The 27984-nt window shown below is 29.0% G+C and overlaps 6 protein-coding genes across 11 annotated transcripts; 4 read left to right on the top strand and 2 right to left on the bottom strand.

Annotated features, from left to right (window-relative positions):
- Nucleotides 1-124: 124 nt before the first annotated feature.
- LOC143423198 (PAX3- and PAX7-binding protein 1) lies at nucleotides 125-8065 on the top strand. Of its 4 annotated transcripts, none has more exons than XM_076894342.1 (17): nucleotides 125-240; nucleotides 511-735; nucleotides 1778-1956; nucleotides 2449-2608; nucleotides 2722-2821; nucleotides 2910-3067; nucleotides 3140-3222; nucleotides 3362-3561; nucleotides 3808-3997; nucleotides 5006-5129; nucleotides 5564-5752; nucleotides 5918-6117; nucleotides 6224-6374; nucleotides 6478-6673; nucleotides 6947-7145; nucleotides 7282-7400; nucleotides 7964-8065. In XM_076894342.1, exons 2-17 carry the CDS (start codon nucleotides 549-551, stop codon nucleotides 8013-8015), a joined length of 2487 nt encoding a protein of 828 aa, XP_076750457.1. In that variant the 5' UTR covers nucleotides 125-240; nucleotides 511-548; the 3' UTR covers nucleotides 8016-8065. The 4 variants fall into 4 exon arrangements, with proteins under 4 accessions (XP_076750457.1, XP_076750459.1, XP_076750456.1 ...); XM_076894344.1 differs by lacking the exon at nucleotides 125-240 and adding an exon at nucleotides 252-395; XM_076894341.1 differs by lacking the exon at nucleotides 125-240 and adding an exon at nucleotides 253-391 and having other exon boundaries at nucleotides 491-735.
- A 711-nt stretch (nucleotides 8066-8776) lies between these two features.
- LOC143422954 (vitellogenin) lies at nucleotides 8777-16059 on the top strand. Of its 2 annotated transcripts, XM_076893950.1 has the most exons (22): nucleotides 8781-8939; nucleotides 9327-9562; nucleotides 9702-9947; nucleotides 10103-10261; nucleotides 10399-10541; nucleotides 10664-10811; nucleotides 10901-11085; nucleotides 11177-11496; nucleotides 11583-11758; nucleotides 11824-12041; nucleotides 12129-12345; nucleotides 12437-12638; nucleotides 12705-12921; nucleotides 13245-13402; nucleotides 13486-13628; nucleotides 13699-13832; nucleotides 13925-14051; nucleotides 14147-14329; nucleotides 14422-14751; nucleotides 14953-15208; nucleotides 15334-15613; nucleotides 15810-16059. In XM_076893950.1, the coding sequence occupies exons 1-22, from the start codon at nucleotides 8927-8929 to the stop codon at nucleotides 15979-15981; spliced, it is 4263 nt and encodes a 1420-aa protein (XP_076750065.1). In that variant the 5' UTR covers nucleotides 8781-8926; the 3' UTR covers nucleotides 15982-16059. The 2 variants fall into 2 exon arrangements, with proteins under 2 accessions (XP_076750066.1, XP_076750065.1); XM_076893951.1 differs by lacking the exon at nucleotides 15810-16059 and having other exon boundaries at nucleotides 8777-8939; nucleotides 15301-15438.
- A 444-nt stretch (nucleotides 16060-16503) lies between these two features.
- Nucleotides 16504-18987, bottom strand: Mh (DNA-dependent metalloprotease SPRTN). The gene is made up of 5 exons (XM_076894345.1): nucleotides 18864-18987; nucleotides 18573-18733; nucleotides 18306-18414; nucleotides 18106-18225; nucleotides 16504-18033 (listed from the first exon to the last, which is right to left on the bottom strand). Exons 1-5 carry the CDS (start codon nucleotides 18963-18965, stop codon nucleotides 16570-16572), a joined length of 1956 nt encoding a protein of 651 aa, XP_076750460.1. The 5' UTR covers nucleotides 18966-18987; the 3' UTR covers nucleotides 16504-16569.
- A 263-nt stretch (nucleotides 18988-19250) lies between these two features.
- On the top strand, nucleotides 19251-22826 carry Deltacop (coatomer subunit delta). Its single transcript, XM_076894223.1, has 8 exons — nucleotides 19251-19401; nucleotides 19580-19619; nucleotides 19942-20165; nucleotides 20287-20675; nucleotides 20748-20918; nucleotides 21024-21337; nucleotides 21544-21860; nucleotides 22284-22826. The coding sequence occupies exons 1-8, from the start codon at nucleotides 19399-19401 to the stop codon at nucleotides 22371-22373; spliced, it is 1548 nt and encodes a 515-aa protein (XP_076750338.1). The 5' UTR covers nucleotides 19251-19398; the 3' UTR covers nucleotides 22374-22826.
- Nucleotides 22827-23458: 632 nt separating this feature from the next.
- Nucleotides 23459-25526, bottom strand: LOC143423131 (transient receptor potential cation channel subfamily A member 1-like). Of its 2 annotated transcripts, none has more exons than XM_076894226.1 (6): nucleotides 25395-25526; nucleotides 24624-24901; nucleotides 24397-24529; nucleotides 24111-24319; nucleotides 23709-23856; nucleotides 23459-23627 (listed from the first exon to the last, which is right to left on the bottom strand). In XM_076894226.1, the coding sequence occupies exons 2-6, from the start codon at nucleotides 24885-24887 to the stop codon at nucleotides 23563-23565; spliced, it is 819 nt and encodes a 272-aa protein (XP_076750341.1). In that variant the 5' UTR covers nucleotides 24888-24901; nucleotides 25395-25526; the 3' UTR covers nucleotides 23459-23562. The 2 variants fall into 2 exon arrangements, with proteins under 2 accessions (XP_076750341.1, XP_076750340.1); XM_076894225.1 differs by having other exon boundaries at nucleotides 24099-24319; nucleotides 25395-25523.
- A 51-nt stretch (nucleotides 25527-25577) lies between these two features.
- On the top strand, nucleotides 25578-27974 carry Argrs-m (arginyl-tRNA synthetase, mitochondrial). The gene is made up of 5 exons (XM_076894222.1): nucleotides 25578-25700; nucleotides 26020-27181; nucleotides 27249-27376; nucleotides 27466-27689; nucleotides 27784-27974. Exons 1-5 carry the CDS (start codon nucleotides 25665-25667, stop codon nucleotides 27932-27934), a joined length of 1701 nt encoding a protein of 566 aa, XP_076750337.1. The 5' UTR covers nucleotides 25578-25664; the 3' UTR covers nucleotides 27935-27974.
- Nucleotides 27975-27984: the final 10 nt, after the last annotated feature.

The raw sequence follows: 27984 nt of genomic DNA, 5'->3' as shown, positions 1-27984 counted from the left end.
CCTTTTACTGTGTTAGTGAAATATATAATCCTTGGATACAAAAGCTGATGGTTTATCTGCTAGAAGAACAAGTGATACATAATAAAGCATTAAATTTATGTGCATAAAGTTGGAAAGCTTTATGTACAAGTACAAATAGTAATTTTGGTTCTATATTGGTCTCGTTAATAAAAATGCGTGGTATGCAGGTGTAGATTCACTTCCAATTAGATGGCTGCGCCATGCGTTTAACTTAGTGAGGTGTGTAGAATCAGAATTATTGCTCGCATTTGTACTTCGAAAATATTCTACAGCGATTCATGTTCATCGGTTTATCCGTAGAATTTCTACAGTGTCGCGTTTCCTTAGTCAACGTTGTGTATTTACGGGTTGAGATATATTGCACGAAATTGTCCGTACGTACAGTTCAACATTTTCTCTGCACTTCGCTAAATCAATTTATGTGCCACAGAATTTGGTATTGTTTTTTTATCATTTGTGATTTAAGAAGTTGACCCCCTCCCCTTCTAGGAGTAGTTTATGCGTGAATCGCCTAAACGGACTAGTTCATGTTAAGGACAATGTCATTATTTAATAAACCGAAGAGAAACATCCGTCGTCGGCCTTTCAACGACGATGACGAAGATAACGAAAACAGGATAGAAGTGGAGGATGCACAACCTGTAAAATCAAAAGCAAAGAAGAAAGATAAACCAAAGCAAACGCTCCTCAGTTTTGGAGAGGAGCTGGAAGAAGGTAATTTTTTTTAGAGATATGTGTGTGTACTAAAATATAACATGCGTGTAAAGATATATTTATTGCAAAATATAAATATGTATGAGTTTCAGGATAGTGATTTTAATTGGAAATTTTTATACGATATTGAAAGTAAATAAATGTTGAGATTGTTGAGAACATAGTAATTTAATTAACTGCGGAACTCTCAATCGTTAATCACACAAGGATCTTACAGAAAGATTGGCTAGCTTTTGATAAATCTACTGTTTCCTGTTCTTTTTCTCAAGTAGAAGTGTTTCTATCCATGTTATTGTTTTGATGATGGATTACTGATTGGTTTAAAATGTATAGGGCTTAACAGCAGACTTTGTGTAGATCAAGAAACATAAGTATTTAATAAAAAGTTTGTAAATGTCATTATTAATATATCGTGATAAAAATTTGAAACTGCTAAAAGATGTAACGAGTCTGTTGATTTCTAAGTAAGAGAAATTCTAAAAGAAAAGTTTTTAATATAGAAATAAATGTTATGTAAAGATATGATATCAGTGTACTATCTATAAGCTGAAATGGTACATGGGAAAGGACAATCCATTAGTGACTTCATTGTACATGACCGAATTAGCCGATAAGGACAATGTGCCTAAATGGGTGGGATAGACAAGGTTCAATGAGTGGGCAATTTCCTTTTTCCCTATGCTGTTTCAGCTTGTGGATAATGTGTCAACAGCTCAATTCTTTATTATATTAAGCTTTACTTAATTGAAGGAATCATTGTATTTAATGAAATGGCTTATATTGTATTGTAGTTATCAATAGGCTTCTATTGATAAAAAGAAATGATATAAACACAAATATAGGTGTAACATCTATTTTATGTTTTATAACTTTTTAATGAAACATTAATACACTAGAAAATTGTATACCAAAATTTATGGAAAATACTCTTATGTATTATATACAGCTCACAGACTAATGTTTTTTATGTTCCTGTATTGTCTTTAATTACTAATAAAATAATATGTGTTTTACATGTATTATCAAATTTATTATATTACAGCGGATGATGGAGAAGTCTTTAAAGTGAAGAAATCATCCAGGAGCAAAAAGTTGATGAAACAGCTAGATCACGAGAGGAGAAAAAAGAAAGGTGAAGAGAAAATGCAAGTGGACTCTGAGCAAGCGAACATGTCCATTAAACAGGAAAAAGATTTAGAAATAAAGACTGATGATCTAGTAGTAAGCTATCTCTGTGATGTATATTATTATTAGATTTTCTCAAATTTAAATCACTCGTTCTACGTGAATCAGATTTCATTTTATCACTTAATATTCATTAAAAATATAAAAATATTTATTAATATATACAAATATATTTTTATAAATTATATTTACCAGAAATGTAGAAGTGTCTTAACAAATGCTGTGTAATACGAGATTTTATTACAAGTTGTCTTAACATATTAAATGTGTATATATGATTATTAAAATTTGAATGTATATAAAAATTAAATCTTTTTATAGGAAATTTTGATATTATATTGTAGTTATATTGAAAAATTTTTTATTTTTGCAAGGCATAAAACTATGTACTTTAACTATTAATATTGTACCACTTTTTCAGTATAGTATAACATTAACTATGCTTATGATAATAATTAAATTGATCAATTAGTTAGAATATTTATGTTTTTGTAAATGTTTTATTAAGTAAAAACTTTTTATTACTAGGTTAAAATAAAAAATACGGGACCTTTGATACTGAATGGACGAGCTGCACTGGCGGCTGGAAAGGATGATTATACATCTGATGAAGAAGAAGATGAACCACGCAGTCATAAGTTTAGAAGAAACACGGACAAAGCTGATACAATGAAAATCCTGTTGGAAAGTATGTAATATAACAATGTTCATTCATATGTATACTTTTCTTTTTTGTTTACGCAAAATACATGGAAATGTATTTTAAAAATATCCTAATGAATATTATTTTATGTCTATAAGGTGGTTGCATACCTGATGCTGCAATGATTCATGCAGCTAGAAAATGTAGACAAAAGGCAAGAGAGTTAGGAACTGATTATATTCCTATAGAAGAACAAAGGTAACATTTTTCTTAATATAATTAACACAGTATTATAAATTATTTATTTCACAAAATATTAAATAAATAATTGCACTAATATTGCTAGTGACGATAAGGGCAAGTCAAGACTTATTAGGGAAGAAGATCACGATAGAAGCGATGATGATGATTCACAAGATCGAATCGATATGACCGTTAACACGGAAGCACGTGATAAAGAAAAAAGACGGGAGGCATTTCTTGCCTCGCAAGTTCCATTAAAACGTTAGTTCTTTACTATTTGTTATTTAGAACACTTTAAATACATTAATACATTATATATGTCTTGATTTCTAGTTTCTGATGATGAAAGTGAACATGAAAATGAAGAAGAAGAATGGGAAGCACAACAAATTAGAAAAGGCGTAACTGGGGCACAGGTAATATTTCTTTTTTATTTATTATATTATATTTGCACTGACAGTTATTGTATTTTTAATAAGAAAGAAGGAATGAGATATTTTCAGAAAGTTACTTTTATATGTCTTCATCACGTTTACAATGTAAAAAAATGTTTAGATTGCAGCAGCGCAACAAGATTCCATGATACAACAGCAATATTCAATGGGTATGAATGTAAATCCGATAATGGGAAGTGGGATATCTTTGGAAATGGTGATGATGCCAGCTCCACCGCCTCCTCCAACAATTCAACCACCCGATCCAACAAAAATAGTACCAATTACTCCTCACGAAGTTGTGAATAAAATGCGTGCGAGGTGATAAAAAAAAGACTAAATTAACATTTTCATTTTATATTAATATACACATAATGTAGTTTCGGGATTTATAAGATTAACCCTACAGTGGTCGTACACGCGAACGAAACATAAATACATGTACGTATTGGATATTTGTTTCAAATTCGTACGTGAAGTACATTTTGTATACGCCTCCACACGATCACTCTAGAGTTAAAATGTTTTTTGTTTCTGTAAAGTTGGAGTAAAACATGTAATTTTTAGATTGGACAGTTTAAAAGAAGTGCATCGACGTCATCAATTAGATCAGGACCGTTTAGAGCAAGAGTTAGGGCAAACAATGAAAGAACTGGATGATGGTGAAATTCGTGCACCGCAGCTTGCACAGCGCTTCAGATATTACCAAGAGTTGCGTGGGTATGTCACTGACTTGGTAGAGTGTCTTGATGAGAAGGTGGGTTTATACGCTGTCACGTTTTTTTATGTGCACTGGGGTTTTCCATGCAATTTTTTGGCTGTTCAATTATTCAGCCATATTAGAAACAATGCATTTTTCTTACCAAATAAATTACGAAACGAAACACGAATAATGTTTTCTTTTAAAAATTAAATGTATTTTTTTATATCAATTTGTTTAGTTTCAAGAATTCAAAAACAGTATCATGTTTCAATAATATTTTGTGGTAGATATAAATTTATTAAATTGGCGTTAGAACAGTATAATTTCCTTTTTTTAGTTTGTGTATTATTTTACTTCATGTCTTATATCTATTAATTAAAAATACTAGTAATCATTTTCAAATATTTAGATTTATTTGCACATAGGAAAGGATATAAGAACCTTCCTTCTCTAATAATAAATAATAAAGATATGTATAAAGAAAAAATACTTCAAAATATTATTGAGTTTACACTTTATTAATTTATTCTTTTATGTTTAAGCTAGAAAATAATAGAATTATGTTATATTAGTATTATATTTAATTTATATTGTGAAATCTTAAAATAAAAGAAAAATGCATATTAAATTGAAGACTGAAATCCGAGAAAGTTAGTGTATCTATAAAATGTATATTTCCATTGCCGGGGGTCTGTATCTTCTCTGTATAAAAAAAAATAATTTACTATGTAGTAAAAATTACTTTTAAGTATTTGTAAGAATTTTAAAGATAAATTAATATGTGTGGTAAGTAAAGTAATATTAATTTTCAACTTGTTGAACAAAAGATATCCAATGGCTGTGGAATTTGTAGATTAAATTTCAGCAAATGTTAAAAATGTATAATATATTTTAATTTATAAATTATAACATCAACAAATACATATCTGATATATTTTATTAATGTTTACAGTTACAGAACTTTTAGCATGTTTTATACAAACATTTTCTGGAATAAAAATAATTCCCAAAGTCATTGAATTAATTCAATGTGTCAATATTAACGTGTAACTTTTTTGTTAGCTGCCGCTGGTTGTCGGATTGGAGCAGCGCTGGTTAGACCTTTATAGTGAACGTGCGATTGAACTAATGGAAAGAAGGCGACAAGATACAAGGGATCAAGCAGAAGAGATTACAACAGCTGCAAGTCAGTTATTTTAGTATTAATTACGTATGTTTGATAAAAGTAAAATATTTTATTTATTCTTAACTATCTTCTTCTGCTTTAAAGTTATATGTAAAAAATAGCTAAGTAAAGATCTCTGTAGAGTTGCTTAAAAAGGTTTTGAGCTATTATGGCTCACCATCACACAAACAGTTTCTACTGTTGACACTTTCAAATATAAATAGTGTCCTTCTTTAAGAATTACTGCAATTGATTTTATAGTGAATGATTTGATCTTAGGACCCTCGCTTTGTATAAGTATCATCTAAGCCTTAATGAAGTTAGTTCCAATGCTTATGAATCGTTAAGTTAATTCTTTCAGAGAAAAATGATAGAAAAAGTCGTAATAGTAATAACTAAAAAAATATATTTTTGAACGATATAATTTTCAGTACAAATTATTTTTTCAATAATAGGAGGACAACCTATACGAAGAGGACCAGAAATTGAAGCTCGTGTCCGTCGAGCTACAGAAAGAGAAGGAAGAAGAGCACGTCGAAGAAGAGCAAGAGAATTAGCTCCCACGTTACCAAAACATATTGACGGAATGTCTAGTGATGATGAAGTTACTGAGCAACAAAACCTTGCATTTAAACAAACGAAAGGTTGTATTTTAACAAATTTAATGACCTTTAACAATTAAAAAAGGAAAAACAGGGCCGTTTTATAACTTTCATCATTACTCATCATATTCTTTAAATTAAGATCTTTAACATATATTCTAATCTCTATCTTTTTATAAAACGTTTTATTCTTATATTTATTTTCAGACGAAATTGATAATGAAAGTAAGGAAATATTTGCTGATGTTATGGATGAGTATTGCACAATAAGAGGTATACTTTCAAAATTGGAGTCTTGGAGAGAAACTGATAGGGATGCTTACATGGAAGCTTATGTGTCTTTATGTATACCAAAAATTATTTCCCCTATTGTTAGACTGCAACTGTTAACATGGAATCCTATTATGGTACATAAATAATATCAAACTTCTATATATTTTAACTACAAATGGGGGATAACAGAATAAAATTCTAACCATGACTAAACATTTCTAATTTTATCTAATTTTTCAGGAAAGTGCGGATATAGAGAGAACGAAATGGTATAACACATTGCTCTTGTACGCGTTAGACAATAAAGAAACAGAAGAATCGCTCAAAGTAGATCCAGATGTTAGATTAGTACCATTTACAGTGGAAAAAATTGTTTTACCTAGATTAACATGTACGATTGTTTCATTTTATTATACTTATAGAAACAAGATTTTGTTGAAAAACATTCAGACAATTTGAACTATATGTATAATTATATTAATTTTTGTTCATAGCTATAGTTGAGAGAATATGGGATCCAATGTCAACATCACAAACATTACGACTTGTAGGCACAGTAAATCGTCTTATCAGGGAATACCCTAATTTAAATGATAGCAGTAAACCACTAGAAACATTATTTAATACTATATTGGAGAAAATTAAATCAGCAGTCGAAAATGATGTTTTTATACCAATTTTTCCAAAACAGTTAGTATATCATTCCTAAAATTATCACTATACTGCAAATATTTATATATATGTGTAGGAAATCAAATGTGCAAAAAAATAAAGAATGCAATAATAGCATGCAAAAGTATGTAAAATATCCAAAGTAAAATACACGTTATTATTTTTGAAAAGTTCAAACAAATGTCTATAACTTCATTTGTTTTTGTTATGTTTATAATAATATAAATTTACATAAATATTTGCAGTCTAACTACTATGTCGAATGGTAATAATTTTTGTTCTATATTTCAGAGTTTTGGATACTAAGCATCAATTTTTTCAAAGACAGTTTGCAATGGCTGTGAAACTTTTAAGAAATTTATTAAGTTGGCAAGGTCTTCTTGGGGATACACAATTGAAAAATTTAGCTCTTGGTTCATTATTAAATCGGTATCTTTTAGCGGGTTTAAGAGTGTCTGTTCCAACCGATGCATTATTTAAAGCTAACATGGTATGTGTTGATATTGTTTTTTTAATATATTTTATATAACTTTTTTCTATATCTTTTTAAACAAAAATTATATAAACGCGAAAATATTTCTATGGTATCACGTTATATTATGTTATTGTAATTTTTCCAATGCTAGGTAATGAGTACTCTTCCTCGCGCATGGTTGCAAGGTGAGACAATAGAACATCTAAGAATGTTTGCTACACTGATTCAACAACTTAGCGAACAATTAGATCAAGCGAATCCAGCGCATAAGTAAGTATAAATTTTATCCTATTTATTGAAGTTAGTAATCAGGCTGTGGATGTTTATTGTGTGATACACAGCATGGACTTCTATAAAACTGTACTTAACTGAACGTCTATAAAAAATGGAGTTTTGTAATTGTATAAGAAAGAATTAAAATTGTTTCTAATATTCTGTGAAGTAGATGTGATATTGTTAATAACGTTAGAAAGGTGTTAAATGAATATGAATATTTAATGTTCACTTGAAGATTAATAGATAGAATATTTCACACAAAGGAGAACAATATTTGATTTTTTATATTTTATATATATGTTTGCATACTCTGCATTTGTATATGTTTCTGTATATTTTTAAACATTTCTATTTTTAAAATATATAGACATTCACAGTCTAGTTATAAATAGTCTGTTTTCTATCTTATAATATTATATATACTACAAATAAGTAAGTAAGAAAGAGGAACATCGAATTTAATATCTTCATTTATAACATAGAAAATATATCAAATTTTATATTAAAGTAAAAATTTAAATTTTCGTGAATTATACATTAATTATTCACTTTTACAGCGAAGCCTGGGAATATTCGAAGTCCATCTTAAAAATAATCAAGCCCTTATAATGTATTAATTGTATACGCATTTTTAAATAATATTTTATGGTATTTTTATTTCCATGGTATTCATTAATAATGCCTATCTATAGTTTTATACGCATACTGAAAAGATCTTGTACATGGTAAATTGCAGTACAATTAGATGTGTAATATATATATATATAAATATAAAAATGTAATTTTGTATAGAAATAAATTAAATAAGATTCTGATCATATGCTTTCCAATAGTAAATGTAAATAATGAAAATAGAAGTATATTGATTAAACATGTACATATTCAGTTGTATTCAACTTTCCTATTGCAATTAACAAAAAAGTAAAATTTAATATTTTCACTACAAGTACACATACATCTGATTTCATTTGTAAAATTGAAGAAATCCTTAGAAATCCTTTTTTAAATAATATGATAAACAAATCTATCATATTATCAAATTTTCTGTTATTTAAATATTTCTTCTTTCACTATAACTTTCAACAAACACTATCATTATTTATTTCAATACAATTTACTTTCTAGAAGAAACATTACTCTTCTTATTCTGCAACAGAGTTAGATGTATGTTGTAGTATATTTTCATAAATATCTCCAATTATGAATAAGATTGTACATTTGAAATATACTAACAAATAATATAGTTAATTGAGTTTTAAACAAGATTATTGGAAAGAAAATATTTATTGCAAGTGACTATTTAAGGAACATTATATTGCACGATTTGTATATCATATAAAAATACATGGAGAAAATATAATAGGTTGATTTATACGATTGAAGATAATTTAGGCAGGAGATAAGTTTTACTCACACAGATGGTGAAGACGTGTTCATGGGTCACAAAGATAGGAGCAGTAAGGGTCATCTCTTGACTTCTATGAACTCAGTTCATTTTTGTTAAGCTACCATTATACACCATGAGATTCACAGGTATTGGATAAGCGTTTTTATTTATAACTGCAATTAAATTGTTAATTAAACCATGTCACTAAGTATTTCTTATTATTGCATAAGAAGTAGATAATTTTACTATCCTTCAATTAGTTTTGATATCTTTAGGCCACAAAAAATAAATATATATAATTGCAGATATACATATATTTAAAGTTTTTGTAGAATCTTCAAAACTATGCGTTATAATGTAATAAAAAACAAGTATATTTTAAAAATTTTGTTGTTACTAGCCTATTATTGAAAATAAAATAACTTAACGTGTAATTAAATTTAAAAGAAATACAAAAAATTAATTATAAAATGTGAAGAGTATTATTTATTTTGAGGGCAGCCTTAATTTAAAAAAAGATGTTATGTTTACAGATATTAATTATGCCTCACAAATATCGATGCATAAGTTAAAAAAAATTGTATTTCTGCTTCTTCTATTCTGTAACAACCATGTTGCAAATAGTATATTTCAATCAGGAAAAGAATATATATACTCTTATAGTACACTTTCGAGTTCAGGTGTTTTATTACCATCTGGTGCATCATCTTCATGGGGTTTTAATGGAATACTTAAAATTCAAGCAGAGGAAAGCATTGCCACGGTGCAGGTATATGTCAATACCACTAACAAGCAATATTTCATACCTTTTTAATCCATCATTTCTATTAATATAATTATAAGTTAAATATAAACTATTTCTAAAATTATTTCTCGTGATGCATGACATTATTCATATTTTTATACAGTTGGAGTCATTAAAAATGAATACATGGAATGGCAAAATACATGAACAAGGTGAAAATACAGATATTCCGGAAGATGTAACTGATCTTTTAAAACCATTTCAAATTACGTACAGAGACGGTCTTGTTGAAAATTTTAGCACTGAAGCTACATCTCCTTGGTCTGTAAATATAAAGAGGAGTATTGCAGGAATTTTACAACTAGATTTATTAAGCTTAGAAAAGGAAACAGCATTTCATTCAACTGAAGTGAGTCATTACTTTTATCATGTTTTAAGTGTCTCACTTCTCCACAGGAAATATCAAATATTTTAACTATATCTTTTATTCTTCTAGCTAATAATTTATATTTAAAATAACATTGTTATTATTTACTTTACTTAATGGCAATGTTTGCATTACAGAGAAATCATTATGGTCAATGTAATATTGAATACATTGCTAATCCAGAAGAACAGGATGAATGGACGATAAGAAAATTTTTTGATCCTCGAACTTGTATTGGACACCCACATTATACTTGGTCAAATGTTCCTAAAATGTTATGTCCAAATGCTGATCAGGTATGTATATACTTTTGTACAAAACTTAAATAATAGATAATAGACAAGCACAATACAAAATTAAGCTATGTCATATGTGAATTATACTTTTATTTCTTTTATATAATATAATAAAGTAAATTTGGTATATGTACCAGAATCCAATACTAAAATCCAGTGAAAGATTATATCAAGTTAAGATGAATGGATCTATAAGTGAGATTTTGTTTGTTAATGCTTCTGGAGGTATATATGTTCAACCCTTTCAAAGTTTTGGAGAAGCACATTTCCATTTTACAAGGTATGTTTGAAGCATCCAACATTTTCGTTCATTCTGGGAAAGCTGTTACAGTAAAGAGAAAAAATATTACTAAAACTATTTTTATATGTTTTATATTCATTTCCTGGTACGCATATACATAGACAAATCTTCAAATTAATTTTGGTGCAAGACACAATAAATAAAATATCTGTCAGAGACTTATATTTCAAAGTTTTACAACACGAACTTCCAGAATTTGATTTCACCCAAGGCAGAGGTACCCTTGATAAGAATACTGTTTTTAAATCTGTAAGATTAAAAATTGTTTTAATAAATTTTTACTTAATGATACTATCGCGCATTTTTATATTTTATAATATAATATCTATATTTTACAGATAGGGACATTGCTGGATCGTTTAAGTCATAGACTTGAAAATCCTGGTTTGGATACGGAAGCCGATAATTTGCATAACACAACAATTACTGTACTGCTTTACTATCTTGGAATGTTGGATGTTGCCGATTTACGTAACGCATACACAAAAATTTCTGGAACAAGTTATAAAGAAGAAACTATACGGTGCTCTTACCAAGATTTAAATAATTTTTTGTGACTTTAGTACTTTATGTTAAAGTATATTATTTTATTTTTCGTTTTTACATTACTATAGGAATATGTTTCTTGAAGCACTTCCTCAAATTGGCACAAAGGAAGCAGCATTATTCATACTGGAATTAATCCAAGATAAAAAAGTTTCTGACATGTCAGCAATGCAACTCCTTACACAATTACCATTCCACATTCGAAAACCTGACGTCCAGTTATTAGTAAATCTACAAGCATTTTTACATTTACCAGAGAAAATTTCTATTGAAGTTCAAAATACTGCCATTCTTGCATATGGTACACTAATTTATAAGACTTGTTTGCTGTACTGTCCATATGAGATGTTAGATGATTATGTACGTTTATATCTCGATAAATTCACAGGTATGTAATAAATATTAAGTAAATTTATTCATATATGAAATATCATTGCTTAATTTTGCATTATTATAATAATAAATAATTCATAGAGACGAAGGAATATGAAAAGAAAATGATTTGGTTGGAAGGATTAGCAAATATTCAGTTAGGAAGAGTTGTTGAATTCTTAGAGCCAATTGCAAGTGGTAATAATGCAGAATCACGTCATTTTCGCGTTCTTGCTGCATGGGCATCGCTTCCAACTGCTCCTTTAAGACCTGACGTTGTAAGTGCTTTTTTTTACACTATAATAAATTTATTAAGTATTATCTTTTACACATTTTATCATAGATATATCCTGTCTATTGGCCAATATTAATAAATAGAACTGAACATTTAGAGATGAGAGTAGCAGCATTGACATTACTTATACTTTCCAGTCCAACACCAAGCAGAGTAATATCTTTATATTGGTATATGCAAAATGAACCCAGTCAACATTTATATAATTATTTTTATACTATTTTAAAATCCATGGAGCATACTACACATCCTTGTTATGTTCATATGTATGTATAATTATAAATCATGACTTTTATTTTTTGTAAGAAAGAGATTCTAGACTATCTTCTTTTGTTATATAATTTATTGTATAGTGGTGTAATAGCTGCACAATTTACACGAGTACTTCATCCACCGACAAATCGATATTTAATTACTGGTAACTATTTATTTGATTACCAAGATACATATAGAAAATTTGGTGCTATGATACATGGCATTGTTATTGCTAATCCTTTAACAAACATACCAGAAGTTTTGTATGTAACAGTGAACACCTATGGCAGTGGAGTCAATATCAATCATGTATCTGTAAGTATTTCATTCTAGTTGTGAGACTGATCTAATAGTAAGATATCGTAAAGGGACAGTTTTTAATATTTTAAATATTATGTGCATATAGTTATATATTAAAGCCGAAGGCCTTTTACATGCGTTATCGACGCATTTAGATGGTCCAACACAAGTAAAAGACATATTAAAGCAATTTAAATTGGACCAAAAGCAAAATGGACCTGTACATTTGGAAATCATAGCACGCATTCAAGAGAAAACAATTTTGTGCCTTCATCTTAATGAAACAAATATTATTAAAGGATTTAAATGTAAGTTCATTAATTCTGTTATTCTTTCTTGCATATATTATTTGATATAATTCCTATTTGTTTCAGATCTTTCTTCTTTACCTGACAACATATATAATATTTATCAAAATATGGAATTTCACGTTAATCAACAACGTATTAATGTTCCATTAATAATGGAATCGGTACAAGTTACAGATGTGGGAGCAAATGTTAGGCTTGCAATCATTGCAACATCACTATTTTCAATGAGAGGAAATTTTACTCGTATTTCAATTGGTCGCAACAATCATGTTATATTACGGTATAATAGAGTAACTCATAATTGAAGGGTCAGAGGGTCAGAGGAAAAAGAGGTCAGAATCTAGTTTTGATAGATTTTGTCATTTTGTAGCTTTCAGGATACACTATCATTAGATGAATCACGGCCGAACAACGATGATGGTCTTAGTTTTGATTATTTATTTCTGTTGGATTTCTTAAAATTTGTACTTCTATTTCTTAAGCTCTTTATTGTATAATTTATTTAAAAAAGCTCGTACAATTTATGCACTTATTGTTTTTTCCCTGACTCTTCAGTTTTATCTCTCTTGTGCAATATTTGATCAGTAAATATTGTATTTTCAGAACATCCCTTCATAAAACAGAAATAATTGAAAGTTATAATCCCTTAATCGATACATGGCATAGTGCAGAGAGAGCATATTCTATTCACGGATATCTTCCAGTTAATATTACTCTTGGATTTAAGGAACGTCCATTCATTTCGTATAATACTCCTGGTGGTATGATCTTAATAATATTTAAGAATATAAGACATTTTACCTTGCGCGCTATGTTTTTAATGTGTACACATGCATTTTTTTAGAACACCTTAAAATGGGCATTACAGCTCATACGAGAACGTCTACTAATATAAAAGGTTTAGATATTAGATCAAAATTGAATCTAATTTGTCCTACTTGCAGACACATATATATAGTTACAAAATCACCAACGTACAAACCAAAGGTAAAAAGTAATTAAATTCTATGCTTTGCTATAATTACCTGTATAAGTAGTGATTAATTTTCTCTTATAGACAACAGATCTATTTCAAATTGAATTAGCGGAATTAGGAGGCCAAATGTATGTAAAACTTTTTGACTGTGAGAACGTAATCTCACGAGAAAAATTAATTCGAGATGTATTATCTTCACATCGAGCTAATTATCCGTGAGTTAAATATTAATACATCTGTACATTATTTATTATAAAAGTTATTAAATAGTTATTATCAATTGTATTTTGATTCCAAACTGTTGTAGTATTTGGCCATTTCTGGAGTTTGCTTTAACAGCCCTTCATTTCTTAGACTATTGCACATATGTGCCACCGAAAGGTAGTTGTGGTTTAGCTGCCTATATTAGTACAATTGATTCACAACGCACTCAAGTTAGTATATTAAAATTTCCCATATTTTAATTATCAAACAACTTATGACTTTTGCATGTATGCAAAAATTGCAATTTTTTAACATGTTTTATTAGGTAAAATTTGAATACAATAAAGCTCAAAGTAATCATTTGCTATCTTTGACCCATCGCGACTCAGAATCATCACAAATTCTTCAACAATGGAATTTCGCTGTACTTTATGAGATTACCAATTGGATATCTGATATGATAAAAATTAAAGCTACAAGAATTGTACCAGGACAAAAGGTTTTTAAGGTAAATTAGGCACAATAATATAATGAGACTGCAACAATTCTTTTCACATTGCATATAGAAATGAACGCAGATTGTTCTTCTTTTCTGTTCAGTTTTGTTTAGAAGTAGAAAAGGATTTACCTTGGGAATGGGATTTCCTAAACACTAAGCCAAGCGATCCTGCTAAAATAGCGCTCAATGCCGTCTGGGGATATTCTGATACAGCGAAAGGCAAATGTAGCGGGTCTTCGATTACATTAAATTTGTTGGGTGAAATTAATAAAGAACAATTAGAACATGCTAGAGAACCGCAATGGCCTTATGAACAATGCCGAAAACAATCTAAAGGAAAACGTTTTACTCCGTTTTCTGATGCCTGTTATGAGGCTTCAAGAGAATTGTCAACCTTGAGAAAATATAAAATTATTGCACAGTATGAAAATGTAAGTTTAACGTTATGTTATTAATACAAAAAAAGAAGAAAATTGAAATATTTAGATACATAAAATGAAACATATTCCTAATTGTTTTTATATATGAATTTATAATATAGACACATTACTTACGATTCAAATTAATATTTTATGTAGCTTGTTTAAAAAAAGACATACACATTTTAATTTAAATTATATATTTGCAATTAGATGCCAGAAAACCTGATGAGATTAGCCTGGAAATTGCGCGCTTTCTATGATTTAATTGGTGGAAACAGCAGTTCTGATTCTATCTCCAAAGAATTTATTGTGACAGCAACATTTCCAAAAGAATCAGACATCGGTGAATTATCACTTAACACGGATAAAGTAGCGATTGAATACAATTATAATCTTATAGATTATTTTTTAACTAGAACTAGAATTCATAAGTACATGGATCTGGCAATTTTAAAAACTTTCTTTGGTAAATTATTCTTTTTATTTAGTAATTCATATCTCTTCTTAGAAAAATAGTCTGTCTTTTGTATCTGCAGAGTGCATTCTATTTGATTACAGTACCTTACCTGTCTTAATCACTTCCAAATTTAGGCACATGTATTGTAACACCAGACTACATAAGATCAGTTCACAATGTCACTTATTCATCCAAAAAAGGATCAGAAATGTTATTACTTGGCCAATGTTATAATGAAAATCCAAAGTATGCATTAACAGCACAAAATGGTCCGTATGGTGTTAATATTAATATATATGATGAAATAGATACAGTACGAATTGTATCTAATCAAAATGGAGGAACAATATACAATAAAACAATGCATATTCCATTACCGCAAAGCTTTATGTTTCACACATTGGGATCAAAAAGGTAATCAAAAAATTTGCAATTTTTTAAACTAACAAAACAACTTTTATACGTTTAAAGGGATTTTCTTCTCTTGAAATTATTATTATATGATACAAAACACTTAGTACATATACATATCTGATGCCTGTTATAAGGTAAATGCACATAACAAATGCTTTATTTATGTATTTTAACTAAGTACTGTGCTATGTTTCAGGGTGAGGTTGGACAGTAATTCTGTTGACATAATAGTTCCTAACTTTTATTTATATATGCATTGGACACAAGAACAAATTCTTCTGTTCTTTCCAACATACCTATTAGAATTTAGTTGTGGTATGTGCACATTAAGCACTCCAGACACTGGTAATTTATATGAGAAACTATAATACAGGTTATTTATGAAAAGGTGGATTTATATACAAAATTATTTGACGTGATTTAACATATACACTAATAATTCATGTTGATGCATTATATCGTAATTTGAAATATACTGTTTATTAGAAATGTTTCCTTTTAATGAATATGTAATTACAAAAACTGTACAAAATTTTAATGTTACTATTTACAAAAATATACTTATTTTATATATAATACTGCAATCTTTTTCTATAATATCAGAAAAAAATTTAGGAAACTTTAACATTAAGATATACATATGTACTGAACTCTATAAATTGTAGTCATATTTATTAGAATACGTTCTAATGAAAAGATTATTCTTTGATTTCCATTTCATGTTTATAATATATTACACAATAGTTATATTTACAAAATAAAGTAGAATTTATTCAATAAATAAATAATACAAAAATGACAATATTTAATGGAAAATTTTAGTACATAGTTTAATAGATAATATGCGATAGAATTCAGTATTTTTCTACTTAATCTTAATATGGTAACATCAGAACAGAACGTATTTTAGAATTAACATAGATCACAGAGGAATATTATAAAACTTGTTATTGTACTCATGTATTTGCAAGACATACATCTAAATGCTGATTCATTAAAGTTTCTGTTATTAATTGCATACAAACAGGACAAGGATATTTATGATTCTGATCATCATGTGCTTGAGGGACTTCTTTTGGTGTTTCACTATTATCAGAATCAACTGACAAACATGAATCGTCGTTAAAAACATTACCAATACAATCTTCTAAATGATCATTCAACGATGTCCCAGGCAGAATAAGTTCATTGCAAACTAAACAATTGTGTGCAGTAGTAACAATCACATTTCTTTTAATGTTTGTAACTACAGGAAGATCTTTCGAATTTTCTGTAATTGAAGAACAGGATGAACTATCACTAGATGTACTATTGAGAGTAATTACACTTTCGTTGTTACAATCTGTATCATCTAACTTAATAATTGAATTATTATCTTGTCTATCTGTTTCTAAAAGGCATTTATCAAGGTGGTCATTTATATACACAAGATCAAAACTATTATTACAAATAGGGCAATCTGTTTTTTGGGAGTCTTGCAATTTCGTTAATTTTGGTTGCTTGTTTGAAAACACACTTGCGTCGCTTTTTCTTTTTTGCGGAAATGAAAAATTATCCCGCTTTGCCTCTGACTTCGTAGAATTAACATCATCGTAACGTTTTATGGTCATTTTAGTTTCGTCTACCTTATCATTTGATATCATTAAACAAGAATCTATATGTTTATTTATCTCGTTATTCGTCACAAAGTCACTGCATATTGGGCATTCTACAAGCTTTATTTCTTCTTTATTTACTGTTTGATTATTACTGACACTTGATGATTTAACTGCTACATTAACAACTGTTTTCCCTAATGTAACAATGTGGTTTGACTCCTGGCTTGGTTTGGTTTTGCCCATAAGTTTGCCACTATATTTTTCTAACAAGTTACTCTGTCCCCCATTAGAACCACCAAGTATACCAAAAGATGTAAATTTAACAGGAGTAGAAACTTTAGAACTAACAGGACTAGTATGTTTTTGTGAATTACTTGAACTACTCGGACCTCCTGTACCCCAACCATGCACATTGTTTACAGTATTTCCAAGTTTTTTAAATCCATTTAAAGAATTTTGATTATTGATCATTGATTTGGTACTGTTAGGAGTGGATGCCAATTTGGGTTCAGGGATAGATTGAGTAGATTTTGTGAGCCAACCGATCATATTACGCGGTGAGTTGTTATTTTTTGAAAGCGGCTTTACTTTTTCTTTGCTCTTTGAAGCTTTTGCTTTAAAGTTTTCTGGCTCTTTAATTTTAATAAATTGGCCACCACATGTTTGTTGATGTTCTTTCCACCAAAAATCATTTGGACCTGGTGCACGATTCATAGCTCTACGTACAGTTCCAAAGTATGGTGCTCTTTTATGACAAGGTCCATTACACCTCCACCAGTGTTGTTGATATAACTTGACTTCATCATGAAAACTGTGATATATCTACAAAATAGATATTAAGGAAGAATATAAAATATAGCATGAAATATCACTCAGTGTAATACAGATACATACCGTTATCTTTGTTCCAGCTGCTTTATTTATTCTATCCATGTGTTTGCAAAATTCTGGACCATGTCCATCTCTGTCACGGTTGTTATTTGTAAGGAATAAATATCCATGAATCATTTCATGCTAAAATATATATACATATAATAGAGTCTAACACTCATACCAATAGTAATGATATTTTATTACATCAATGTTTCTCTTACCAATAAAGTTTCAACTAAATCTTTCCTTGGTCTAAGTTTCAATAGTGGAGCACTAAGTGAAATTACACATTGTCGATTTCTGGGATGAAATGTACATATACCAGCACAACTGCAACACACAAATGTGAATAGTAAAAGTGGCGTTAAAATATGTAGTAGTTATATCATAATACAGTTAGACAATGAATATATCATAAAATCTTAAGTGTCCCTTTTTCATTCGTCTTCTGAAGCTAAGAGGATATCGATGTTTTTGAAATAATTTACCTTGTCATTCTAGGACTCCATTTAACTTCTACAGGTAATAAAACATTCCAAAAAAAACGTTGATTAAATTGTACAAACAGTGTATGAATATTAGGTGTTGGATCGATTAGTTCTAAGGTCTGATCGATTAATGTTCTTGGCTTATAATTCTCTTTATCGTTCTAAAAAAAAATATATACGTGAAGTATGTTTTATAAAATTAAAACAACATAAACACTCGTGCATAAAATGTACACGTACACACATATTTATTATTTACTTATAATAAAAAGTAAAGAAAATGATATTTACATGTTGTGATATAACTGCATTTTCTGTAAGTCCGAAACAATTTTCTTGCTGCTGCAGTTTATACGCCAGGTCGAAATCATGAGATTTTTGTGATTTCAGCATAGTTTTAAAATGTTAACAAAAAGTTGTAATGAAATTTACTGAAAATCATACGAGAAGAGGAAACAAAAGTTTCATGTGCCCCGCTTGTTTACTCCGCGTGACAAACTACAGCACAGCGAATATTTAAGTTGTTGTCATTACATAATTTATTTCAATTTACAGCATTGGAAGCAACAATACTAAAACACGTGATGGACCGGCAATTCCAAGGAATATTGGCAATAGAATCAAGAACCGAGAAAAGTCGGTGGTCATTCTTCTGAGTTAGTTAATTCGTGGTTTATACCTTCGTCATGCCACACGTCAGCACAGTGCGCCCTCTGCTAGTAACCTCGCATTTGTATATATGATGTGGATGGAAGATTGGCTTATGTAAAAAAAATTGTATTAGGTTAATCGTACAGCATATAACGTATCAAAATAATTCATCGAAATGGTAAGCATCTGTATATCATTGAATTTAAGGTATTGACATTCCTCGAGCTCTCGAAAGATACGTATGACAAAGGCATTATGGTAAGAGTTGCCACAGATGTCAATCACCGCTCGTGGTTAATGATGATATATTTAAAAAATTTAAACCATATCGCTGAATTATTGTTTTCTTGTTTCAGGTACTTATTGCTGCAGCGGTCTGTACGAAAGCAGGCAAAAGTAAGTGATAGTTATTTTACTTGACCGCACCTGTTTATATATGTATATGTTATATCCTTTAACATCACACATCTCTAATATTTTATTAATTAAAAAAAATATATCGCTGTCATATACTGCTGCAATGAATGAGCTTATGCATTCCTTTATAATCGTTTTTTGTATCATAAATCTGCATGTGTATACGTAGTATATATTGAATAACAGATAATTTTGATTTCAGTTACTTGTCAATTTTATTTTGTCTCCTATTAACGTTATTCAGACTTTTTGATAAATTTCAGTCCATTTATCAGCTATGTTTGATCTGTGAAAATTTTAGCGATTATCTCCCGTCAATTTGTTGAGATGACAAAAGCTAGAATAGAGGGTTTACTTGCCGCATTTCCAAAATTAATGAGTTCTGGCAAACAGCATACCTTTGTGGAAACAGAATCTGTGAGATATGTTTATCAACCATTGGAGAAAGTGTATATGCTATTAATTACAACAAAAGCTAGTAATATATTAGAAGATTTAGAAACATTAAGGCTCTTTGCACGAGTTGTAAGTATATTACAAATATAAAACTAATAATTATGATTCCTCTTATGTATGTTCATTTACCTTTCAATTGTTATAGTATATTTAATAATTAGATTAATATGTTTACTTCATAAATTTATAGATTCCAGAGTATTGTAACTCAATGGATGAACTTGAAATAGCTGAAAATGCATTCAACTTAATATTCGCATTCGATGAAATAGTTGCATTGGGATACAGGGAGAGTGTTAACTTGGCACAAATCAGAACATTTGTGGAGATGGATTCGCACGAAGAGAAAGTTTATCAAGCTGTAAGGATGACTCAAGAAAGGGAGGCCAAAAATAAAATGCGTGAAAAAGCAAAAGAATTGCAAAGACAACGAATGGAAGCAGCTAAAAAAACTGGCCTCAAGAGTCCAGGATTTGGTAATTCTTATGGAAGCAGTGGCAATTTCACACCAGCTCCTAGCGTGGGAGACACTGCTAATTTTGTACCGGAACCAGTTAGGCCTTCGTACACTCCAACACAGTAAGAAATTGTACAATATAGGTATAATATCATCGAAACCTATATAACAAAAATATCTTTACATGTGTTTAGAAAACCTGTTAACTCTGGACCAGGGGCTATGAAATTAGGAGGAAAATCTCGTGACGTTGATTCGTTTGTAGATCAGTTAAAAGAAGAAGGTGAAAACGTTGTAACAACACCTTTACCAGCAACAGGTGCAAAACCAGCATCACTTATGTCACAGATAATAAACACTGAACCGTAAGATATCGATTTATTTAATTAATATATATATATATATATATATATATATGTATTGCTTTCAAAGTAGATTTTGCGTGTATATAAATATTTCTAATTTTATAGAGTCCATTTGCGACAAGAGGAACGTCTTAACGTACGAATCGGTCGAGATGGTGGTTTACAACACTTTGAATTGCATGGTTTAGTAACGTTACACATTTCGGATGAAAAGTGGGGCAGAATTCGTGTACAACTGGAAAATAGGGATACGAGAGGAATCCAGTTACAAACGCATCCGAATGTAGATAAAGAATTATTCAGGACACGTGGTCAAATAGGTTTAAAGATTCCAACAAAACCATTCCCATTGAATACAGATGTTGGTGTATTAAAATGGCGATTGCAAGCTCAGGATGAGACAGCATTACCTATATCAAGTAGGAATTATATATGGAATAAAAATTATGAAGTGTGTTAACTACAAATAGTCATAAATAGCAGAGATTATTCTAAGTGTTAAAGTACTACAAAGTTTTATTATCAGACGATACATTTTTTATAAATATAAAAGCTTCAATATTCTCACTTTAATCCATAGCATAATATATAATAAACAGATAACTTTTCTTATTATTTTAAACAGTTAATTGCTGGCCATCAGAAAATGGAGAAGGCGGATGTGATGTGAACATAGAGTATGAATTAGAACAAGTTAATCTCGAATTAAATGATGTCCAAATAAACATTCCATTACCTATGGGATGCAATCCTATAATAAGCGAATGCGATGGACAGTATACACACGAAGCAAGACGAAATACACTCGTGTGGTCTTTACCAGTAGTTGATGCAACAACAAAATCAGGTTCAATGGAATTTTCAGCACCCTCTTCTAATCCAGCTGATTTCTTCCCCCTTATTGTGTCATTTTCATCTAAAACATCATATGTCAATATTAAGGTATGTTATATTTTATTTATATCACTTGGTTTAGTTGATTCATTTACAATTATCATTTGACTAATCGTTTAATTATTGGATATATATTCTATGGCAAATAATCTATTTATCTAGTCCTTATTAAGAGACATAGTGAGGATGAGCGAAATAATAGAGACGTAATTCGTATATTCAATGATGTCGTTGCTATGACGATTGTAATTTAAGCATTGTCGCTCTCGCTGCTTTTTACTCCATCCTTTTACTCATCGCAGTAGCTTAAAAAGAAATGGCGAGACTTCATTTCGCGTTATGAATCTGCATATACCACATAATACTATTGTGACTCTTCAGTAGTCATTCATCCAATGAAGCTATTGGACAGTCGTTAATTGTTAGGGTTAAAATTTGTAGAATTAAGTAAAATTATATCTTTCTTTATAGGTAACCGAAGTTTTGCTCGTAGAAGATGAAAGCCCGGTTAAATATTCGGTAGAAACAGTTTTCTTTACTGATAATTACGAAGTGGTATAAAGTATCTGTTAAACGATAAGTATGTAACTATTTGTTCTAAGAATGTATCAGAATACAGAATTAAGCACTGTTCATTGAAGTTTCGAGGATAAAGATTGTCAGCAAAAATATCATCCAGGATAGGATTTTATTGTCATACAATCACTATTTTTACCAATGGCTAGATACTTGAGCATGTTTCAAGTATTATATTTACATACACTCATTGAATAACTTGTTCTATTCAGTATATGGCTAATGTCGAACTATTAAAGGAAATTGTATACAGATATTTTATAATTAGTAAAGAAAGACTACTGAAAGTTCTATGAATTACACTTATTGCCAATATACAAGAATCATATTACATTCGTTTTATTTAAATTTTTTTAAACTATATCTTTATCATTTTTGTACAATTAGAAAACCTTTTTAAAATAGAAAATGACATCATTACATACAAAATAGAAATATTTTTTTCTATAGTATGTACATATATATATAAACAAACATACATACACATAGATATATACATATATACAAACATTATTATTGCTACAAAGAAATGATACATAATCTACTATTATTTAGATTTTGAATGAAACAATATTTGCTCTTATAACTGCATTCACTTAGTTTTTATTATTTCCGTTTTAATAGTATTCTTAAAAGCATTTAACATTTCTCATTCTTAAAAATGTAAAAACATTATTTCATATTGTTTTGTCTTCAAAAGTGAAAAGTATTTTCTATCGCAGCAAGTTGTTAGCAAATTAACATTATATAGTAACAAGAAGTGATACATTTTTTTGTAGAACCAAAATGAGAAGAAATTTAATATAAGGTTACTATAAATATTTGTATACATATATAGGAAACGTTATATTAATAATTTTAAAAGCATTTTATGTGGACATTCATTTTAATAAGGAAGAATTTATTTACCATTTAACCTACTTTAATAAAATATGTATAAATTAATCAACAAATTCTTTGTAAAATGTTTGTTCATAAAACTGAAAATATAAATTTAATTTCACTGATATAATACATTTTTTAACACATATCTACTATAAATAATTATAAAAAATTTAAAATAAAAAGTATTTGTTAAAATATAAGTATACATAAATGTTGCTTATATAATTTGTACAATTTTTATGATTATAAATATTTACTGTAGCTTTTATGGTGTTTATTGTATGCTTTATTACAATATATCTGGTGGTATATTTACCACTTGCTGTATCAAGTAATTTTCAATAACTGCTTTTGCTGAAAAATAATTGAATCAGTCTTTTTTTTAAATATTTAATATAATGTTCTAGGAATATTTATTACATGGTTTTTGCTTACCAGTTGATGAATTATTTAATACTGCTGCTTGATAAGCACTTATATTGTACATATTTCGGCGTGTAATATCAGCACCTCTAGATAATAATTCGTAGCATACATGTGGATGATCACCATGTGCTCCATATATCAAAGGTGTATTTCCTTCCTTTAACATTGAAAGAAATGAATATTTCAAAGATTCTGTTTAATAAGAAATCTAATGACATGTACATTGTAGAATACCATTCATCATAAACTATTGAGAATTAAAAATAATTCAGAAACGAAACAATTAAAACATTGAATGTTAAGCCACAACTCAATTATGTAAGGTTCAGCTTGGTGACAATTTGCTTGGTGACAGGTATTGTGAAAAGATTAGTTCAGATAAAGAACATTCTACTGTACCTCATCGCTTACATTAGAATCCGCACCATGATTTAACAATAATTTAACAAGATCATGATGTCCATAAGCAGCAGCCAAGTGCAGAGGAGTCTCTCCATTAAGACCACGATAATTTTTATTGGCACCAGCTTTAAGTAGTTGTCTTGCACTACCTAATTGTCCATATCCAGCAGCCCACATAAGACCCGTTAAGCCTTTTTCATCAGGTGTATCTACAGTATCTTTATAATGACTCTTATAATAATTTAGTAACAAATAAGTACATATTCTTGCTTGCTTGTTTTCTTAGATAACATACTTGGATGTATATGTTCAGGCGTGAGTTCACCTTGACCAGCTAATGTGTGAAATGTAATATCACTGCCTCCATAAAGTTGAGGTATTTCTGTTTGCGTATTACCCCTTTGTAAATTAGTAAGCAAAGTAGGAGGCTGGAAAAGTTGTTTGGCTGAAGAAATGCCTATAATATGCCTCCTATTCAGATGCCTCAAATAACGAATAAAAAGATTACATTCTTTTTTATACCTTATATGGTTGAAAAGCACTAGTCCTTGTTGCATCTTGCCATGCTCCTGGAGCCCAGTGCCATTTAGTTTCTATAGGCTCGGATTTACATTCTATATTTACATTCTCTGGCTTGCAAATCAGAGGTCTTGGTCTAATACCAATGGTTGATTCTCCGTCACGTACCACATTTTTAGTTTCAGTAGCAGGAGTATCACATTTTTGTTCCTTCTCTTCTTCCTCTTCTTCTTTTACAATTAACTCAGAGTGAATCTGATTATCCATACTTTAATTATATTCTACAGAAAAATTGAGGCAATGATCGTACATTAAATAGTAAACATACTCCTATAAATAATAGCATAATACTCCTTTGTAAATTAAAAATTACTTCAATACTTTATACAATTTTTAATTTACAATGTCATAGAATTTATTCGTTTTTATGAATGAAAAATATAGTTCTTTTAAATGACAAACATATATTAAAGCACGTACACATACACATACATATAAATGAATACATATACTAAAGCGTAAATATACGAATATATTACTTTATTAAAATTTTTCCCATTTAAATAACTTCCATTAATAAATGATATATTTTATTAATTATATTCTAATTTCGTGGAATAAAACAATTCTTAAAGTAAAAGTAAAAAAATTCTTGAAGAACTTGTAACAATTTTCACATTAAGGTTATAGTTTCGATGCCGTGTAGTGTATGGGTATACACGCTACTTTCGTAATTTCTATAATATCCTAAATTTAATTGATATAATCACTTACAAAAATTTGAATCTAATTAAATGATACACGATTACATTTATAGTAAATACATTGTCTAAGAGATGTGAAAATAAATAGCAATTTGTTTGCTAACACACTGGCAAGAATAGGCGAAACCGGAATAGAAGTTTCTTAAAGGATATTCTAAAACAAAAGATTGTGAAAAATTAGACGAATGTGTTTATATTAATTATAATATATATTGTATACGTTAAAACTTCTAAAGATATACATTTATATATCTTTGAAAATAATTTTTATTGCCGTAACATGAGTAATTTCATGAGATCTATAATATATAAAAAGGTATCACAATTTGATATTGTTATTACTGTTCAATATTTCAAACTATTCAAGCTGTTCTTAGTTTTAATTTAAATTCCTTAGTTTTAAGCTTGTTGTGTGCTGTATGTTCATAACAAGTTTCACATAACTGTTTATTCATAATGACGAAATCCATGCGTGTGTGGCTGAGAAGATAATTAAATGATATCAATAAACAATTGTTGTAAATGTTTCTCTCGCACTAAATTATGTTAAGAATTTCCTATAACTCTATAATGTGTTAAATTACTTTCAAGTATATCAGTTTTAAAGTGATTAAAATAAGTCCATTTTATTTTAGGTTATAAGACCGCTGCAAAATGTAAACAATGTATATCAAAATAAGATTATGTGTAATTTATGCATAAAATTCGATAAAACAAGTGGTACATATTCTTTTGTGCTTCCTCTGAAGTCAAAAGATTATGATATAACAAACGAAGTTGAGAACATTACAAATAATGATGTACTGGGTACCTTCGACAATGTTACATTAAATAATAACCGTGTATATTTTAATGTTTCGAGGGACAAATATGTGAAGGAAGTGTTAGAAAACAATTTTTTCGGTGTTATGCCACCGTTACTTGTAGATAATGATAAAAATATCGTAGTAGAATTTAGTTCGCCTAATATAGCAAAACCGTTTCACTTTGGACATTTAAGGTCCACGGTAATAGGAAATTGCATTGCAAATATAAGCAATTTTTTACAAAACCAAGTAACAAGAATTAATTATTTAGGAGATTGGGGTACACAGTTTGGTTACATTTATTTAGGTATGAAAATGTCAAATATCGATAGTACAAAAATACAAACAGACCCTCTTAAAACTTTATACAAAATTTATGTTGATGCTAATAAATTAGCCGAAGATGATCCAAATATACAAGAACAGGCTAAAGAAATATTTAGTCGGTTAGAATTAGAAAATGATAATACCATTTATAAGGATTGGCAAACAATCAGGCAGTTTACTGCTATAGAATTAGAGAAAACTTATAAAAGGATAGGTATAGTTTTTGATAAATATGACTGGGAATCTATGTATACTGCTAAAAATATAAGTAAGATAATTAATTTGATGGAAGAAATGCAATTATTAACGTTAGATAGTTTGAATAGAAAAGCAGTATCTATAAGTGAAAAAAAAAGTGTTCCAGTCATAAAAAGTGATGGTTCAACTTTGTACATGAGTAGAGATATTGCTTCTGCTATTAATAGATTTGAGAAATATAAATTTGACGCTATGTATTACGTTGTGGACTACAGTCAGTCTGATCATTTTTCCAATTTAATACATATATTGAATAAAATGCAATTACCTTGGGTGGATAGATTAAGGCATATTAAGTTTGGAAGAGTACAGGGTATGAGCACGAGAAAAGGTACAGCAGTATTTTTAGAGGATATTTTAAATGAAGCAAAGGAAATTATGAAACAAAAACAAATAATGACAAAGAGTAAGTTCGTGTTGCCTAATAATTATAAATATATTTAAAGTATATTTAAATCATTATTTTATTTTAGCAACTAAAATTCCTCTAAGTAATTTAGATGAAACATCTGATATTTTGGGTATTTCTAGTGTAATTGTTCAAGATTTAAAACAAAATAGGATGAACAATTATCTGTTTAATTGGAACACTGTATTTGATGTAAGTTTACACAAATTAGGACCTTATATTGAGGTATCTTAAGGTTGATTAATAATAAGTAATACAAGTAATACATTTTAACACCACAGATGAAAGGTGATTCTGGAATAAAATTGCAATATGTGCATTGTCGTTTATGCAGCTTAGAAGAGATATGTGGTGCTTCACTAATAGGGGAATGTGATCCAAGTCTTTTAAGAGAAGCAGAAGTCGATCACTTAATTACTTTAATTAGTGAGTTCGATGAAGTTGTACTTAATTCTTACAAGGAATTAGAACCATGCACATTAACAGTGTACCTTTTTCATTTGTGGTTAGTATAAGTATACCAAATGAATGATATATTCGAAACTTAAAAATATATTAATTGTACACAGTTTTTTATATATATGCTCACCTTTTTATAGTAAAGCTATCAATATTGCTTTGCGTAAATTGAACATACGGAATCAACCAAACGATTTAGGAAGTCAAAGATTATTATTGTTTCATGTAGCAAAAGTGACTCTTGCTCAAGGTATGAAATTACTTGGTTTAACACCTTTAGATAAAATGTAAGAAAAAATTAAACTTTAATAATAAATACAAATTTTATATTATTTAATTTT

This window comes from Xylocopa sonorina, chromosome 4, assembly GCF_050948175.1.
Source record: "Xylocopa sonorina isolate GNS202 chromosome 4, iyXylSono1_principal, whole genome shotgun sequence".
NCBI lineage: Eukaryota > Metazoa > Arthropoda > Insecta > Hymenoptera > Apidae > Xylocopa > Xylocopa sonorina.
This window is presented reverse-complemented; position numbering and strand designations above follow the sequence as displayed.

Bases quoted from the DNA above. Each gene is read 5' to 3' on its own strand.
- LOC143423198 (XM_076894342.1), top strand. From the start codon at position 549: ATGTTAAGGACAATGTCATTATTTAATAAACCGAAGAGAAACATCCGT. The intron at 1,957-2,448 runs GTAAGCTATCTC...TTTTATTACTAG, and splicing joins TAAAGACTGATGATCTAGTA to GTTAAAATAAAAAATACGGG. The intron at 3,223-3,361 runs GTAATATTTCTT...AAAAATGTTTAG, and splicing joins AAGGCGTAACTGGGGCACAG to ATTGCAGCAGCGCAACAAGA.
- LOC143422954 (XM_076893950.1), top strand. The intron at 12,639-12,704 runs GTAAGTTCATTA...TATTTGTTTCAG, and splicing joins TATTATTAAAGGATTTAAAT to ATCTTTCTTCTTTACCTGAC. The intron at 15,614-15,809 runs GTAATCAAAAAA...GCTATGTTTCAG, and splicing joins CACACATTGGGATCAAAAAG to GGTGAGGTTGGACAGTAATT.
- Mh (XM_076894345.1), bottom strand. From the start codon at position 18,965: ATGCTGAAATCACAAAAATCTCATGATTTCGACCTGGCGTATAAACTG. The intron at 18,226-18,305 runs GTAAGAGAAACA...TATATATTTTAG, and splicing joins ATTTAGTTGAAACTTTATTG to CATGAAATGATTCATGGATA. The intron at 18,034-18,105 runs GTATGTATCTGT...TCTATTTTGTAG, and splicing joins CAGCTGGAACAAAGATAACG to ATATATCACAGTTTTCATGA.
- Deltacop (XM_076894223.1), top strand. The intron at 19,620-19,941 runs GTAAGTGATAGT...TGAAAATTTTAG, and splicing joins CTGTACGAAAGCAGGCAAAA to CGATTATCTCCCGTCAATTT. The intron at 21,338-21,543 runs GTAGGAATTATA...TATTTTAAACAG, and splicing joins GACAGCATTACCTATATCAA to TTAATTGCTGGCCATCAGAA.
- LOC143423131 (XM_076894225.1), bottom strand. From the start codon at position 24,887: ATGGATAATCAGATTCACTCTGAGTTAATTGTAAAAGAAGAAGAGGAA. The intron at 24,530-24,623 runs GTATAAAAAAGA...CAACTTTTCCAG, and splicing joins GTGCTTTTCAACCATATAAG to CCTCCTACTTTGCTTACTAA. The intron at 23,628-23,708 runs GTAAGCAAAAAC...ATTATTTTTCAG, and splicing joins ATTAAATAATTCATCAACTG to CAAAAGCAGTTATTGAAAAT.
- Argrs-m (XM_076894222.1), top strand. From the start codon at position 25,665: ATGAGTAATTTCATGAGATCTATAATATATAAAAAG. The intron at 27,182-27,248 runs GTAAGTTCGTGT...ATTTTATTTTAG, and splicing joins AAAACAAATAATGACAAAGA to CAACTAAAATTCCTCTAAGT. The intron at 27,690-27,783 runs GTTAGTATAAGT...ACCTTTTTATAG, and splicing joins GTGTACCTTTTTCATTTGTG to TAAAGCTATCAATATTGCTT.